At 39.4% G+C, this 13,584-nt stretch overlaps 2 protein-coding genes across 3 annotated transcripts in view; one reads left to right on the top strand and one right to left on the bottom strand.

Moving 5' to 3' along the window:
• Positions 1-3,604, bottom strand: part of LOC140370980 (cyclin-K-like) — a 143,814-nt gene extending 140,210 nt beyond the window's left edge. Inside the window, exons 1-3 of the mRNA XM_072458261.1 lie at positions 3,336-3,604; positions 2,111-2,192; positions 1,875-2,006 (exon numbers count right to left, since the gene is read on the bottom strand). Coding sequence (XP_072314362.1) covers positions 1,875-2,006; positions 2,111-2,192; positions 3,336-3,511 — 390 coding nt within the window. The 5' untranslated portion in view covers positions 3,512-3,604. The remainder of the gene's footprint in view (positions 1-1,874; positions 2,007-2,110; positions 2,193-3,335) is intronic.
• A 2,556-nt stretch (positions 3,605-6,160) lies between these two features.
• The window catches only part of setd3 (SET domain containing 3, actin histidine methyltransferase), a 32,698-nt gene continuing 25,274 nt past the window's right edge, over positions 6,161-13,584 (top strand). Inside the window, exons 1-5 of one of the 2 annotated variants that reach the window (XM_072458153.1) lie at positions 6,161-6,240; positions 8,403-8,521; positions 10,220-10,312; positions 10,388-10,536; positions 12,940-13,012. In XM_072458153.1, the coding sequence (XP_072314254.1) occupies positions 8,419-8,521; positions 10,220-10,312; positions 10,388-10,536; positions 12,940-13,012 (418 nt within the window). In that variant the 5' untranslated portion in view covers positions 6,161-6,240; positions 8,403-8,418. Of the gene's footprint in view, positions 6,247-8,402; positions 8,522-10,219; positions 10,313-10,387; positions 10,537-12,939; positions 13,013-13,584 lie in introns of both variants that reach the window. The other variant, XM_072458154.1, reaches the window with a different exon arrangement.

Genomic DNA, 13,584 nt, shown 5'->3' on the forward strand with positions numbered 1-13,584 from the left:
AGTTGAACAACTGATTCAAATTTGGTCCTAATCGGACTTGTTTTGATCAAATGGGAACAATTTTTAGATCTGCAATATCCCAAAATAAGTTGTCCAACTTTGCGGCTGCGCCGCACACAGACCGTAAGAGGTATATCAAAAAATTGGATAACTTTAGATGCCCCACTTGTCCAGAAGACGTCCGCCGATTTTGAAGTTGGTGGGCAAAACGCCCTAGGAGGAGTTCGTCAAAGTTTGACGTGAACAAAATGGCTAACACAGCGTGTTTTCATTTTCAAAGGAAGATGGCGGCCATAGGGTAAGTCTGGGGGCGTGGCCATAATAATATTTGTTTTTGTCCTCACAAGAGGAATGCGTGTTCCGAATTTCGTAGATTTACGACAAAGTTGACCTCGGGCCGTCTCCCATAGGCGCAATGTATTTTGACTTTTGTCGGTGGCGCTGTCGCGCTCGTCACTCCCTATTCCGTCGGGATGCCCCGCCCACTCCCCATAGACTTCCATTGATTTGAGCAGATACAAGCATGGCCCATGCCTGCGGCATGGATTCTCGCGTACGGGACGATGCCAGGAGGGTTTTTGGAGGAATGCAGCGCTTCGTGCTGCTGTTGTCAACAATTAGTGAATGGGCTACGCCCATTCACTAATTGTTGACTATTTCTGTCATAGCAGGAGTAAGTATGCATGATCCATGCCTTCGGCATGGGCTAGTTCACTGTACTTGCCAGGGGCGACGGGGTACCCGCATGTTTGGTCAAACAGTTGCAACGCTGCCTTTGGCAGCGTTGCGGGAGCAATAGGCCCTCCGCCCTGCTGGGGCTCGGGCCTAATAAAATTAGGTTATTGCGATAAAACACTGGGTATATATGTATAATTGCATGTATTTTTGTATGTTACTTTATTGCAAATGTTAAAAGTGTTTAAAAATATCAGTGTAACAAGAGGAAAAAGGTAGAAAAAGCTTCAGTTGTAGTCATCTGGACTCAGTTAGAAAAAATAGACGTTTCGACTCTTATCCAAGAGTCATTGTCAAGAGGAAAAAGGGGCAGAAAACGTAAAATTGCTGTTCTTTCTGCTTCTCACTCATTTATGGTTTAACTATTTGTCACTGATAAAGTCATTTGATAAAATAAAGAAAGAAATTAAAGGCGTCTATTAATAAAATAAAAAATGATTAAAATATGATAAAAATTACAAACATATATAAAAATAATTATAAAAGATTTTTTTTTAATTAAAAAGACAACAATTGTTTAAAAAAAAAATCATAATAATGATAAAAAAATATATATAAGAATGATTAAAAAAATATTTTTAAAAAGATTAGAAAATGACAAAAAATATTAAAAATACAAAATATTATGCAAATTAAGATTAAGATTAAGATATTCCTTTATTGTCCCACATGGGGAAATTTCATTGGTGCAACGCAGGTAGATACAGAGGTAGATACAGAAGAACAGATCACTTATAGGAAGTCTGAAAAACACTTTCAGTAGAAGATCTCCTATAAATAAATAAAAACTCCCATAGACAAATAAATAAATACATAAATACCATTGCATGTGATCCCGACAGTAATTGCACATGAATATGTCACGACAGCACATAGATTGCACATGAATTTCACAGCCAAATGATTACAATTTTAAAAAATGTATATAAAACAATATTTTAACAAATATTTTAAAAATAGAAACTAATTATAGAAAATTCTTTGAAAAAATATTTAAAAAAAATATTAAAAAAATATAAACTAATTATTTAAAAATTATGTGAATTATTTAAAAATGATATAAAATTATTTAAAAATGATATAAATTATTTAAAAATGATACAAATGAATGACACAATAAAGCGTTTAAAGCGTCAAACCTTGGGGTCGTCTCCGAACTGGGCGAACTGGACGTCGTTGAGGAGGCTGCGCGCCGTCTTGATGATGTCCTTGCACTTTTTGGGCGTTTCCTCCACTTTCCCGGCCAAGAAGAGGCAGCAGGCTCCGGTCACCTGCACAAGCAACTCACAGTGAGGCCGGAAGTGGCTCGCCAGGGGCCGGACCGGCCGCTCGGGGGCCGCAGCCGCGCCACGCACCAGATCTGACGCATACGTACGTAACGGGGGAACTGCTTGAACGAGTGGAACATGTAAAACCTGTGGAAATAGACGATCCCCGTGGCCAACGTTTCATAATGTCTGCGGCGAAAAGGAGTTAAGAGTCGTGTGTACCTTTTCTTCTTCTTCTAGTTTACAGTTTAAGTACATATTATAAATCAGATTACATCCAGGCACTTACTCGAGTACTAGAACCCAAATAGTTTTTTATACTTTCATCTGAGTAATTTCTTGGACCACTACTTTGTACTTTGTTAATATGATTTTGAAGTAATTATACTGAGACACACTTTATAATAGTTTTAAGATCAAGTTTTTTGCTGAGACATGGAATATAAACAATTGTTGTTTTTTACACATGATGCTATAAGTGAAGTTGTGCAGAGTGAGATTCATACAGTTCATAATTATCTTCTGTTTATGAAGTGATTATAAATGTACCTGAGTAATTACATGTGTATATGTTGTATTATCTATCAATGAAGCATGAAAGCAACTCAATACTATGACTGAATACTTTGACCGAATACTTTGACTGAATACTTTGACTCAATACTATGACTGAATACTTTGACTGAATACTATGACTGAATACTTTGACTGAATACTATGACTGAATACTTTGACTGAATACAATGACTGAATACTTTGACTGAATACTATGACTGAATACTATGACTGAATACTTTGACTGAATACTATGACTGAATACTTTGACTGAATACTATGACTGAATACTTTGATTGAATACTGTGATTCAATACTATGACTGAATACTTTGAATACTATGACTAAATACTTTGATTGAATAATGTGATTGAATACTATGACTGAATACTTTGACTGAATACTATGACTGCATACTGTGATTGAATACTTTGATTGAATACTATGACTGAATACTTTGATTGAATACTATGACTGAATACTTTGAATACTATGACTGAATACTATGATGACTGAATACTATGACTGAATACTTTGACTGAATATTATGACTGAATACTTTGATTGAACACTTTGATTTAATACTATGTCTGAATACTATGACTGAATACTTTAATTGAATACTATGACTGAATACTATCACTGAATACTTTGAACACTTTGATTTAATATTATGTCTGAATACTATGACTGAATACTTTGAATACTATAACTGAACACTAAGACTGAATACTTTGAATACTTTGACTGAATACTATGACTTCCAGTGAAGGATACAGCCCGAGTCTCGTGCCCACGTCAAAGATGAAGCGCGCGCCCTCCCTGCGGTACCGGGCCTCGGTGGCCGGGTCCAGACCCTCGGACTGGGACGGGCTGTGCGCCAGGTCCTTCTTGTCCCAGTACCAGCATGGCTTTATGTCCAGGATAGACGGGTCTTTCCTGTCCCAAAACATGGAGCTTCTGCCGCGATCCGGGATCCGATCCGCGCCAAAAGAAAGTCCAACAAAACGCAAATCCGGTTCTCCGTTTTACTATTGACATCCAGCTTTACGTCCGCGTGTTTAACCTTGCAGCGTCAAAAAACGGCACAAAAATGGCAAATACAGCACCAATTTATTAAAAAAAACACGGCGATCCAATAAAGCAAGATAAAACAAAACAAAATATTAATTAAATCTGCTGCTATTCTTTCAAAAAAGCGCCTATGCCAGTGAACATGTTTCTTAATTCTCGCCGTATAATAAAAAAGAATAATCCAAACAAAGGCTACGTCCCCCCAGCGTCCTCCGTATTTTTGATTGACAGCCGCCTCCGCCAATCGCCGCAGCCGAACCCGTGCCGTATAAGGAAGTTTTCGGCCATCCGTTACGTATGGGCCAATCGCGACGCGCGGGAGGCGGGGCGCGTGCTTTATTTAGCTATTTTGGCCCAATCGCCGCGCGGACGGATCAGAATGCCAATCAAAACCCGGATGTTTTGGTAGGCGTAGCTCGCAGCGGAGCCAATCACAGGAGGAGGAGCCGCTCAGTGCGTTCTAGGCGTTTCGATCGGGGCGGGGTTTAAGTCCTACTCGCGGGGGAAGAATAAAGTCCAAAGAATAAAGTCTAAAGATTAAAGTGTAAAGTCTAAAGAATAAGATGTGCAACTACTGTAGGTGAACAACAAAATTACAAGAAATTACGTAAAAATGCAATAGGTGGCTGTAATGTAACGCTTGAATACCAACCGCCATAAAACACCAAAGAAGAAGCTTAAAATAAACAAAACAAATGCTAAATTATTGTATTTAATAACGTAAATTTAAACAGTGTGTTATTGTTATTCATCATAGTTTCATTTACACATTTTAATACAGTTCAAGTAGAATATGCGGACCAAAGACGTCTAAATAGAGAATATAAATTAAAAAGGAAAATACTTGCTGTAAATCACACGTATTATAATCATTTTTCCATTTTAATTTTTAGTTTACAGTAAAAGGGAGAACAGGACTGGTAGTGTCTCACCCCGACATAATTACCGTGTTGTGATAGTAAATGATTAACACATTTCTCAGCGCTCACTTTTAACGTTTATAGTCGTAAAAACAAAATTAAAGACATTTATGATTTTTTTGTTTTGTTTATAGTGTTAAATAATACTGACAACAAAAAGGAAAGAACTATTTTATTTTTTTATTGTAAGTGTATACAAAAAGACCGTAAAAGATGATTTAAGAATACAATACCTCTAGTTTATGTATTTTATGTATAAGAGAGGATCACAATTTACAGTTGCCCATGTCTTTACAAGAGGTCCATTTCGATAGTTAACAAGCAAACAGGCTAAACTAAATTAAAAAGCACATTCATATTGAACTCTTTCAAACATTTTGCTCTCTTTGACTCGTCTGCACATGTGCCTTGACACGTGCCATCGACTGAGTCTGTGGGACGTCCAGTGGGAAGAGAGGCTCTTCTACTTTGCACAGAGTTACGTTTTCCACAAGGAATTGTTTGTCCGCCATGATCGCCCAGGTTGGGTTTTTGGAGGTTCACGATTCCAAAATCCAGATGGCAGTAAAAGAAAGTGATGGCACCAGGTCATGGCACTTAACGTGGAAGGTTGATTTGTATGTGGAATTCACTAATGTATACAGATCACAAGTCGCACAGAACAAAGCGGCACCAGCAGTCATGGGCTGTCCATACAGAACAAATGTAACAACAAAGTACAACGAATGAGCCTGGTTGACTGTCAAAAGCAGGCTCAAGTACTATTTATTAACATTCATTATACATGTCATTATAACCAAAATTCCAGCAGTAATTTTACGATAAACTGACTTTTTTTCTCAGATACTCACAATTATGGAACATGACAAAGAAGTGATATAAGCTGTGTGCTGCCTTTTTGCAGAACTAATCAAATATAAAGAGACACATGACATCATAACACTGGGAGAATATGCAAACAGAAATGCAAAATAAGTGAAAAATGAAGGTGTAGTTACAGTAAAACTGAATTATCATCATTGTTGGTAATTACATTGCAAATATCCATCTGGAATTGTAAGTACAGGTCTGAAACATTAGAAAAAATAAACATAAAATTATTAACTGCACCATTATCTTCGTAACTGTAGGTTCAATCATCTATTTTCTGAAAAGTTATTCTAATAATTAATAAAGTCGATTTGTTTACGTTGAAGTTTGCTCACTAGCCAATCACAATCGAGCACCTCCACAAACCGGAAAAACAAACTTCAACCCGGAAGTTGCCCCAACTTTTGTCAATCTTACTGAAATGTACTATTATTATTATGATTATGACGATTATGATTATTATTAAAACAAAATTATTACGATGAAGGCAAAATTATAACGAAAAAACAATATGTCACCGACCAGCCGCGATTTAACTCAAATCTTGGAATAAATACGTACCCATGAACAAATAAATAATTTTAAATGAAAACGATGACAAAGAAAATTCATATTATGTAACGTCTGAAAATAAAATACAAAAAATATATAAATAAAACGGCAATAAAAAAAACATATTGAAAACTCGTTCACGTACTCGGTAAATACCTCCCACTCGGGCCAAACGCCTGGACTGCAGCGCTTGAGCCACTCGTTTCAAGTGTGGTTTCCGCGCAGTCACAGAGGAACTGCTGCTGTCACTTCCAAAAAAAAACAAGGTACGACTAACGCTCAACGCACATTGCTACGTTTCTTTTCGCGACGACCGACTTATTATTCGCGCACCGTTGTTCGCGTGACGTGTGCGCGGGGCGTTCGTGCCCGTTTCGCGTTTGGGAGCGAGACGCCTCCGGATTAGCCGCTCGCTCGTGCTGATCCGTGACAGCTTTTTTTAGCACGGTTAGCATGGTGCCGGGTGTGTGGCGTATGAATGGGCTCCGTGCACGGCTGTGTACCCGGGTCAGAGTGCGCCTGAGACGGGCGTGATGCGACCGGAGAAGCGGCCGCGACCCCCGGCCTGCTCTGGTACAGGTGCTACAGGGGCTAAATGGCAAGAAATGGCAAGAAAATTACAAGAAATGACGTAAAAATGCAAGAAATGGCAAGAAAATTACAAGAAATGGCAAGAAATGACATAAAAATGCAAGACAACTCAAGGATCTAGCTGCAAACTGTGGTCAGATTTGCATTGTTTTAGCAGAAGTGGAAAGCGCAGCCAGAAAAGTGTATCAATGTGGTCACAGTTGCATTTAATCAAGTTCATTTAACTGTTTTACGTGTCATAGTAGTTTTCTTACACCGTACTTGTACTTCTACTTGAGTATCTTGAGTCTACTTGAGTGTCTGAAGTAACAGTGAAAGTTTTGGTGACTCTTTTGGTGAAAAAGTTGTGTATTTACTCTGAATATTAATGACTAGTACACTAAAGTAATGATATTTTGATCATCTCAGTTGTTTACTTGAATGTACAGACTAAAAACTGACAAAAAGACCTTTTATAACATCAACAGTGACACTATTTAATCAATGCCCCAAAAAAAGAGTAAACAATTCCACATGTTCATCAATAATACACTTTATTTAAACATTATATCTGCGTTAAAGCCTGAATGTTGCAGTCGTCATGATCCAACCTTACAATATAGTCAACAAACGTTCAACAGGAACAATTGTTTAACCAGTCGACCAATAAAACAATAAAACTTCTAAAACAATAGTGGTAAAATAAGCAGCTACTTTTATCACACTGTAGCGTCTTTTTTCCTTCTGTTTTGCGTTTATTCTTGTGTGAAACGCTGATAACGCGGCACAATCCCGAGCTTTGTTTAGTTCAGAAAGTTCACAAACCCACGCGCTTGTTTTTCACGGGCCCCTCGCAGACAGCTGCTCCCGGGGGCTTCTGACCAGCTGTCGTGACACAAAAACGACATGTATGCTCGTGTTTTTTCGATTTAAACTAAGCTAAACGTCGCCGCAGTGACGGGAAAAGACCGAAACGCTAATCTGTGGCGTGATCGAAGGTTTTTGGCGTTTCAATATAAAGGGGAAACGCAGATTATTGCACAAAACGGATGCGCGACAACGGCGTGTTTGAACTGGCGAAACGTAGGAAATCATTGACAAAGTCTGAGGCAACCGTTGTCGGGAGCGCGCGTGTCTGTCTGCCAAAACCTCCAGTTACCGAAAGGTCAAAAGGTTATTTCACATTCCTTTTGTGAGCCAATGTTGCCACGAAATGTATAAAGTCAGGTTTGTTTTTTGGCCAGAAGAGGAAATACGAGATTGTGTCGACAAGAAACAAGATTTTGGGCATGTATTTATAATGAATGCACTGTTCAATTCATACATTTTAGCCACAATGTACCGTATTTTCCGGAGTATAAGTCGCACCAGCCAAAAAAATGCATAATAGATAAGAAAAAAACTTATACAAGTCGAACTGGAGTATGAAATGCGGTTGCAAGTGTGAAAATAACAAACAATATCACATATAAGTCGCTCCGGAGTAGAAGTACAAGTCAAAACTATGAAAAAAGGTGCGACTTACAGTCCGGAAAATACGGTACACGGTTCAATTTATGCAATATAGCCACAATGTACCGTATTTTCTGGAGTATAAGTCGCACCAGCCATAAAATACATGATAGAGCAGAAAAAAAACGTATATAAGTCGCTCTGGAGTATGAAATGTGGTTGCAAGTGTGAAAATAACAAATAATGTCACATATAAGCTGATCCGGAGTCTAAGTATAAGCCAAAACTATGAAAAAAGGTGCAACTTATAGTCCGAAAAATACAGTACACTATTCAATTCATGCAATTCAACCAGAATGTACATGATTTCGTGTTGTGACGGTGCGTTTTTCTGTGTTTCTCTAAGTTTTCCGTCCGACAAAATGGGGAAGAAGAGTCGAGTGAAGACTCAGAAGTCCGGCTCGGGGGCCGCGGCCGTGGTTTCCCCCAAAGAGATGATGAACCTGATTTCTGAACTGCTCCAGAGTGAGTCCACAGTATTCCATCATCGGTCGAGAATATTATACTCTATAATAAACGGTTCAGTATTTTATTAGATATTTGTGCGCAGACGTAGAGCATGGCCACACTCTGTCTTGGTAGAAAACACTTCTGGTTTCATATTTATTGAAGATGGCGCAGTTTACAACAAAATATATCTTGTGTGTAGTGAAAAGTCCTTAAATTCTAGCATCCAAACCATGAATATCAAAGTATAATAATATAAAGAGAAAACGCCATGAACAAGAACAAACACTGTCTAATTTAGACCTGATATAGACCGGGTTTAGCTCTAATTTACACCTGTTATAGCCCGGGTTTAGCTCTTATTTAGACCTGATATAGACCGGGTTTAGCTCTAATTTACACCTGTTATAGACCGGGTTTAGCTCTTATTTAGACCTAATTTAAACCTGATTTAGACCGGGTTTAGCTCTTATTTAGACCTGATATAGACCGGGTTTAGCTCTATTTTAGACCTGTTATAGACCGGGTTTAGCTCTAATTTAGTCCTGATATAGACCGGGTTTAGCTCTAATTTAGTCCTGATATAGACCGGGTTTAGCTCTATTTTAGACCTGTTATAGACCGGGTTTAGCTCTATTTTAGACCGGTTAGACCGGGTTTAGCTCTAATTTATACCATGAACAAGAACAAACACTGTCGGCACAATTTGTCACACTTTGTGTCGTATGTAGAATGTAGAATCTAACCTCTTGTACTGATAAAGTTGCATTATTGAAGCCTAAACGGTGACAGTGGATTGTAGCATACCCCCTGAATGAAGGTTGACACTTTACTGATGAATTTTAGATTTAATGGCAATAAATCTTGTAAATACACCGTAAGAGCTGGGAAACACAAAGACGTGCTAAATGCCATGCTCTTACACCTTAGCAAAACAACCGTAACGCTAGCTTGATATGAGATCTTAGTAATTACACATCAATTAACTGTGTAATTATTAACCAAAACTAAAATAACATCGGGCTTTGTACATAAACTATAACAATTGTGCTTTATTGCAATATAAAACGTACTAAAGCTAATACAAAAACCATGTTGATTTCGCTTTGTGTTAAAGGTTGAATGGACGATTTTTTGGCATAAATCTGAGTCTTGTTTCCTCGTGGCGTGGACTGCCGATTAGTCCTGCCACGTATCAATCATAAAACGCACCTACCGCTCACCTGCAGCCTCGTGCGGCTCATCCCACATTTCCGCGTGTCTAAGCGCATTGATCTATCATAATATAGTTCCCTCAGTGTACGGGGCAAAATGAAGACGGAGAAAGACAGTTCGAGCTGACTCAGAAGTAGACTGAAATCTACGGGAGACGAGAGAAGCGTTGCGCTCCGTTGCGCTAATAAACAAACGCACGTGTGTGTTGTATCAGTCCACACGGGGGAGTGCGCATGCGCACTTCCGCCTGCGTTCTCAAATCGCCAAAAAATCGTCCATTGCGCCTTTTAACTTTTCCTGCTTCTGCCTTTTTTTAGCGTTTTTTCTATGTCAAGCTAATTCCGCCAAAACGCTAAACAGGAAGTAGCTCTTCAAGATAAAAGTGCACTCTCTAAAACAAGAAGTTAAATTGTACATTTACAAGTTTTATCGAAAGAAAATACACAATCGGTTCTTCACATAGATGATTGTACAAACACTTCTTGGTTACTGTCTTCTCAGAGTGCAGCAGCGCGACGCCCTCTGCTGGCAAAGAGTGGGAAGAGTACGTCCAGATCCGAGCGCTGGTGGAGAAAATACGCAAGAAGCAAAAAGGTAATTTCGCGCACACTAATCGTTGTACATGTTAACCGCGTCCCGAATCTAACGGCGCTGCTCGTGGACCCTCAGGCCTCTCCATCATATTCGACGGCAGCAGAGAGGACCACTTCGCCGACCTGCTGTCCTGGGCTCGGGACTGCGGGGCGTCGACCGATGGATTCACCGTGGCCGACTTCGGAGCGGAGGGGTTCGGCCTGCAAGCCACCAAAGACATCAAGGTGCGAGAACTCTGGACGCTCTAGTGTCCAGAAGTATTGTCCTTATGTACACCATCAACATCACTGTGTCTATCCCAGAGGAGCAGCTTGAACCGCAGTGACCCTTTACAGACTACCGTCTTTTCTGGACTATAAGTCGCACCCTTTTTCATAGTTTTGGCCGGGGTGTGACTTATATTTATACTTATACTCAGGAGCGACTTATATGTGATATTATTTGTTATTTTCACACTTGCAACCGCATTTCATACTCCAGTGCGACTTGTATATGTTTTTTTCTTCTCTATTATGCATTTTTTGGCTGGTGCGACTTATACTCCAGTGCGACTTATATATGTTTTTTTCTTCTCTATTATGCATTTTTTGGCTGGTGCGACTTATACTCCAGCGCGACTTATATGTTTTTTTTCTTCTCTATTATGCATTTTTTGGCTGGTGCGACTTATACTCCAGTGCGACTTATAGTTCGGAAAATACGGTAATCGTGACGAGTCGATTATAAAACGTATTGTAGTTGTTATTTTGTTCTTCTTAATCATCAGATTTTTTAAACGATACTCATAATTCCTACGTGTTCGCCACCGACAAAGGAAAACCGATTATACAGTTTTAAATTATTATTGTGAGTTTTTATTTGATTGTCCCGTGTCGTGGGGCGTGGCTTGAGCGGTGGGGGCGGAGCCAGCTGCGCCGTGAGGAAGTAAATGTGGCTGAATATCTATGTATTTTGCGTTTATCTGATTTTAAATAGTGGATTATCAGCGTGACAGGATAATAACCAATGTATAAAGACTCTAAAACACACAAAAAGACCTTTTTACGACAAGACGGTGCATTATTAAATCAAAATATAAAAACTACAGTAAAATAGTTCTTATTTTTATTAACAACGCACGTTATTTGTAAATATTCTTTCACCTGAAAACCTTTTTAGTCGCCGTATTTTGACATTTTATTGTGTTGATGATGAGTTTAAAAAGTCTATACAGTACAAATAACTGTTTGACTAGTCGACTAATCCAAAAATGTGTCTTGACTATTTAATAATTGATTGCAGTTAAAATACATGAAGTAATAGAGTATAATAACTGCAGTAAATCCCAGGGTTGAACCAGGTCACAACAGGAAAGCTCTTTCTCTCCGAGTCTTTCCTCTTTCTGGTCTTCTGCTGGACTTGGTGTAAAGTTTGTAGCGTTTCAGAGGTTGCCACAGTTACGGGAAAAACAGAACTAGATCCAGACTTGAACGAGGCCGAACCAGGTCCACTTCGAGACCGAAACTCTAATTTAGACCTGATATAGACCGGGTTTAGCTCTTATTTAGACCTGCTATAGACCTGGTTTAGCTCTAATTTAGACCTGATATAGACCGGGTTTAGCTCTTATTTAGACCTGCTATTGACCTGGTTTAGCTCTAATTTAGACCGGGTTTAGCTCTTATTTAGACCTGCTATTGACCGGGTTTAGCTCTTATTTAGACCGGGTTTAGCTCTTATTTAGACCTGATATAGACCTGGTTTAGCTCTAATTTAGACCTGCTATAGACCTGGTTTAGCTCTAATTTAGACCTGATATAGACCGGGTTTAGCTCTTATTTAGACCTGCTATTGACCGGGTTTAGCTCTTATTTAGACCTGATATAGACCGGGTTTAGCTCTTATTTAGACCTGATATAGACCGGGTTTAGCTCTTATTTAGACCTGATATAGACCGGGTTTAGCTCTTATTTAGACCGGGTTTAGCTCTTATTTAGACCTGATATAGACCGGGTTTAGCTCTTATTTAGACCTGATATAGACCGGGTTTAGCTCTTATTTAGACCTGATATAGACCGGGTTTAGCTCTAATTTAGACCTGTTATAGACCGGAGTCATTTTTAGCTCTAATTTAAAAATCCGATTGCAGGTAAAATACATGACATAATAGAGCAATAACTGCAGTAAATCCCAGGGTTGAACCAGGTCACAACAGGAAAGCTCTTACTCCGCCGTCTTTCCCTCCCGAGTCTTTCCTCTTTCAGGTCTTCTGCTGGACTTGGTATAAAGTTTGTAGCGTTTTTGTAGCGTTGCAGAGGTCGCCACGGTTATGGGAAAAACAGAACTAGACCCGGACTTGAACGAGGCCGAACCAGGTCCTCGTCGAGACTCAAACGGGCTCAAACCAGCGCGTCGACGCAGCCTAAACCGAGCCTCGACACCGCAATACGACATACTTTTTATTGTAAATTATGGAAATGTTGAAACGCTGAAAAGGTTATGACCGTCTCTAAATGTTGTGGGAATGTCTGCTCCTGATTCGTGGAGAGCGGGAGGGACATTTGACCTGAAACGCTCCGGTAAAACGGAAGGCAAAGCTGCCGCTCGAGGCCTCTTGTGTTAAAAGTTGCTGTTCCGTTTGTGGCCAGGTGGAGGAGCTGTTTCTGTGGATTCCCCGGAAGATGTTGATGACGGTGGAGTCGGCGCAGAACTCTATTTTGGGTAAGTCTTTAAAAAGAAGGTAAAAATAACACATTCAAACAGATTATGTGTCAGTGTTTCTCAAACTGTTGCACACGCCCGCTGTAGTTTGTTTCATTTAGAGACGTCATTATTGTAGTTCATTCATGTTTTTACCTTCCTTCAGGTTAATCCTCATTTTGATCATCTTATCCATAGTTTAGCCTCATTTTAGACCAGGTTTAGCTCTAATTTAGACCTGATATAGACCGGGTTTAGCTCTAATTTAGACCTGATATAGACCGAGTTTAGCCCTCATTGAGACCTGATATAGACCGGGTTTAGCTCTCATTTAGACCTGATATAGACCAGGTTTAGCTCTAATTTAGACCTGATATAGACCGGGTTTAGCTCTAATTTAGACCTGATATAGACCGAGTTTAGCCCTCATTGAGACCTGATATAGACCGGGTTTAGCTCTCATTTAGACCTGATATAGACCAGGTTTAGATCTAATTTAGACCTGATATAGACCAGGTTTAGCTCTCATTTAGACCTGATATAGACCAGGTTTAGCTCTAATTTAGACATGATATAGACCGGGTTTAGCTCTC

Source organism: Eucyclogobius newberryi, unplaced genomic scaffold (assembly GCF_026437365.1).
Source record: "Eucyclogobius newberryi isolate DKJ021-1_F unplaced genomic scaffold, fEucNew1.0.hap1 SCAF_21, whole genome shotgun sequence".
Taxonomy (NCBI): Eukaryota; Metazoa; Chordata; class Actinopteri; order Gobiiformes; family Gobiidae; genus Eucyclogobius; species Eucyclogobius newberryi.